The sequence below is a fragment of the Thermoascus crustaceus genome (assembly GCF_041956765.1).
Source record: "Thermoascus crustaceus strain CBS 181.67 unplaced genomic scaffold VTN00scaffold_6, whole genome shotgun sequence".
NCBI classification, from domain to species: Eukaryota; Fungi; Ascomycota; class Eurotiomycetes; order Eurotiales; family Thermoascaceae; genus Thermoascus; species Thermoascus crustaceus.
The window spans coordinates 1,877,329-1,881,493 of NW_027192532.1; the positions used below are offsets into that span (position 1 = coordinate 1,877,329).

At 49.8% G+C, this 4,165-nt stretch overlaps 2 protein-coding genes across 2 annotated transcripts; one reads left to right on the forward strand and one right to left on the reverse strand.

Moving 5' to 3' along the window:
- Positions 1 to 331: 331 nt before the first annotated feature.
- On the forward strand, positions 332 to 2,686 carry VTN00DRAFT_8955 (uncharacterized protein; the record flags this gene model as incomplete). Its single annotated transcript, XM_069435861.1, has 3 exons — positions 332 to 389; positions 532 to 1,010; positions 1,064 to 2,686. 3 exons carry the CDS (start codon positions 332 to 334, stop codon positions 2,684 to 2,686), a joined length of 2,160 nt encoding a protein of 719 aa, XP_069285765.1.
- Positions 2,687 to 3,502: 816 nt separating this feature from the next.
- Positions 3,503 to 3,940, reverse strand: VTN00DRAFT_8956 (uncharacterized protein; the record flags this gene model as incomplete). The annotated part of the gene is made up of 1 exon (XM_069435862.1): positions 3,503 to 3,940. The coding sequence occupies one exon, from the start codon at positions 3,938 to 3,940 to the stop codon at positions 3,503 to 3,505; it is 438 nt and encodes a 145-aa protein (XP_069285766.1).
- Between the last annotated feature and the right edge of the window lie 225 nt (positions 3,941 to 4,165).

A 4,165-nucleotide genomic window follows, 5' to 3' on the forward strand; every position in this document is an offset into this window, starting at 1 on the left:
TCTACCTTCGCTTGCTATCTACTGTACCTAGTCAGCGTCGCGGTGATGTAACATCGCCATGAAATTTGACAGGTCGACGCCATACTCGGCTGTAACCCTGATCTATCAAATCATCTATTATGAAAATGGACAACAGTACTAGTGCATAGGTACATATGCGAGATGGTTTCTTCCATGTTATGGTACTTTAGATCATCGCATGCCACCTAACTGTGCGGTACCTAGCGAAAGGCTGATGCGGTCGGGAAGCTCTTGCTGAGAGCTCTGGGTTAGAAGGCTCCAGGTCAGTTTAAAGGTCCAATTAACTAGGCGCCTAGTTAGGAAGGTAGGGATGCAGCTGAAGCGCAATTTTGCTATTGGCATTGCCTTCCAGTCTTTAATTCTTGGAGGTAAGTTGGTTCAATTCCTGTTGGGGTAGAGGTCCCAATTGATTTGAGCTTGCTTGATCTAGGAGCTTCTTGTTCATATCTATCTATAGCCTGTTCGAATATACCCCCCTTTATCAAATACTAGAACTAACTAGCTCTTTAGGTTCCAGCCGCCTTCTGACGGTGCCAGCCACACCATTTACCGCTGCAGAAGGGACCTACTCGCTCCACCAACTCCAGAGCCTCATTGTTGATTCTCGCTATGCCGATGCGGTAGACAATGACGGGCAGACATTGATCCCGCCAACTCTACAGCAGTTCGCTGAGACTTTCCAAGGAGACCTTCAGTCGTCCCTGAGGATTCGAATACCCCTATTACAGGGCTTGAAGGCTTCACCCAATTCCATCTTCTTGACGCTTGACAAAGACACAAAGAATTTCAAAGATGTAGCGGGCCGCCCTACGTCGGAGGGATATTCGTTGACGGTCAATGAAAGTGGAATCATCATCGCTGGAAGCAGTCCTCTAGGAACGTGGTGGGGGACGCGCTCTGTGGTCCAGGCGGCTGTGGTCAGTCATAATCTGAGTATATCGCATGGTTTTGGTATTGACGCGCCGGGATGGGCTACTCGCGGAGTCATGGTATGTATGCTTGTGGAATCAGACACGCTTCTCAATGACTGATGTTTGAAAAGCTTGATGCCGGCCGCCATTATTATCCTCCTGAGTTCCTGATAGAGATGTGTTCCTACCTATCGTTCTTCAAGCAGAATGTGTTCCACATCCATCTCTCTGATAACTTGTCCAACAATGTGAAGCGATACTCGACTGAGCAGTCTATGGAACTATATGCTGCATTTCGACTCTGGTCGGATGATCCAGCAGTTGCAGGTCTCAACAAGCGTGCCAACGAATCTTACACGAGGAGTCAGTTTGACAACGTCCAATGGCAGTGTGCGAGGCGTGGAGTGACTATCATATCGGAAATCGAAGCCCCAGGACATGCTCTGGTGATCGTGCAGTGGAAGCCTGAATTGGGTCTCGAAGATCTCAGCATGATCAACATCACACACCCCGAGACAATCCCAACCATGAAGACAATCTTGAAGACTTTCCTTCCATGGTTCCATAGCAAGACGGTCCATCTCGGGGCAGACGAGTATGACAGTAGCCTCATACCTGACTATACCATGTTCGTCAACGAGATGGACAGCTTCATCAAGGAGGAATCATCGAAGAGCATGCGGATCTGGGGTACTTTCACACCGTCGCAGGGAAGCAACGTGTCGACAGATGTCTCAATCCAGCACTGGGAGTTCTACGAGGATAATCCGTACTTCGACTACATCAAGAACGGGTATGACGTCCTCAACAGTGATGATGCCTTCTATATTGTCGGGAAGTGGTCAGGAAGTTTCCCACAATACCTCAATAAGACCCGCGTCTTCCATGGTAACCCTGCTAACGGAGCCTTCGCCCCGAACATTTTTGATACCAAAAATGCGACCAACAACCCTCCACAGAACAATCCACAGGTCCTCGGTCATATTGCTGCGTTGTGGAATGACTACGGTCCCAACGCGACGACCGTGCTCGAGGCATACTACTCATGGAGAGACGTGCTGCCCGCCCTGGGAGACAAGCAATGGGGCGGTGATCTGGCAGAAGAGGAGTATGATTCGATCTTCGAGAAGCTCCATGCTGCGGTTCCGGGCCAGAATCTTGATCGTCGAATCCCCTCCAAATCAGATGTGATTCTAAGCTATAAATTCAACCACACAGTCGGCTTCCCACCACTGGTGAAAGACCATTCAGGAAACGGATACGATGGAATCCTGCACAGAAAAGGATGTAGGACCCAAGGCTCCGTCCTCTACCTCTCCGGCGACTGCTACCTCGAAACCCCTCTTGGCAGCAAGGGCCGCAACTACACCCTGTCCTTCTCCATCAAACCCACCGCGCTGGTCCCAGGGGCGGCTCTCTTTTCCGGTCCGGATTCGACCCTCCTGACCGGCAACGGCTCCATCAGCAACGTGACCCTGGTCAGCGGTGGGAACCCATACATGCTCAACTACAGCCTTCCCATCAACACGTGGACGGATGTCAGTCTTGTCGGACGTGGGAATGCAACGTTTTTGAGCGTATCGAATTCGAGTGGGAAGCAAAAACCGGCCGTGATCATGGAGTTCCTTACTCGGATGGGTATCAATGGCGAAAGCCTTGTCTGGGGTCCTATTGCCATTGAGGCACCACTTGCGAGGATCGGGGAGCGGTTTAGGGGCTTGATCAAGGATATTGTGTTGAGGGGGAGTGCTTGATGTTATAGTAGTATGCGCCTAGGTATTTGTGGAGAAAGAGGTATACTGTGAATATATAGTTGAAGTTGGAATAGCACCTACTACCTACCTACCTAATCTACATAGGAAGACATTGCCCTTTGTAGATGAAGTCGATGTCAAAGTGGGGGGAGGGCCTGTGATGACGACGGGAGGTCGTAGGTAGGTATCTAGGCTAAATTACTTGGTGATCATAATGGCAGAGGTAATCTAAAAAGGTCCCCTGCTGTACCTTCCTCATTGCTATATATATCTCCTGCGACTGTCTCTCAGGACACAACTATTTCATACAATTCATTTAGACCAGCGTTAAAGAATTCGAACTTCCTACATCATCCTCCCATCGCATACCCATGTTGACATCTCTGTCACAAACAGACCCATTATCTCTTCTTTTCTAACCTGTGCTAGATGATTTTAGATCAACGCTCTTCATCTTAGTGTGGTTCCTCTTGCAGTGTGGCGTGATCCTATTCGGCCCGGTCATCCTCTCCAACAGGCAAACAAAAGGAAGAATCAAAGACTCTGTTCAATGAAGGATCAAAGAACGTGTAGTTCATACGAGTTAGAAATTTTGAGATACACAGTAAGGTCCCTCCTTTCGTACATGTCATGAATCATGATCTCCCTTCCAATATCATCAAATCAGCATCTGATCGACCAGCATGCGGTGAATTTGATCCTAAACAAATTTATAGTGTTCTTCATCTAAGATCTGGCTCTTCCAGAACAAACTATCTGGCTCAATGCCGATCCGCCTATTCTCGTTGATTGCGAATATGGAATCCATGAGCCGAATCAAGCTGATACGATACCTGAGAGGCCAGGCCCTCGATGCGTCCTCATCAGATTTTCCCGCAGAGCCTGCACTCGGATCGTGCTCCCTCTCCTGTCCTGGAGGCCCAGCCGCTTGGCTGTCTCTTCATCCTTACAGACCACCAGAATGTTTGGTTCTGCAGACTTGACATCTTCGTCATTGTCGATCACCGAGAAGACAGTTTTGAATATGGATGACGGGCCAAAGCCCTCAGGCAGGCGAGGGTCATTCTGCTTCAGATGAGGAAGTTTGCTCTCCACCTTGTGGCACAGAGCTTCGTGGAATCGCGTCACCTCCGACAACGTCCTACCGCCTCGAACAGCCTCGAACAGCCCTGAAGTCGATAATTTGAGCGAAAAGTGGCCTCCCTCAAGATTAAAAGCCGTGTTCCGCTGCAGGAAAAAGCGGCGGTAAACCATTTTGAAGAGGTGCCTCGCACTCCGCGACTTATCTGTTGGCGGCGGCGGGAGGGGGGGGGTTCAGGTAGATAGCGACGTCTTCGCAACAGGAGTCTCTGCACTCTTCCGGCGAGAGAGTGCCGAGGGTCGACCAGCTGGAACTGTAATCCGGTTTTCTGGCTGAGACTAAAGGATAACGGATCCGCAGACGGGTCCGGGTTCAAAGACGCGGAGGGGTCTTCCGAA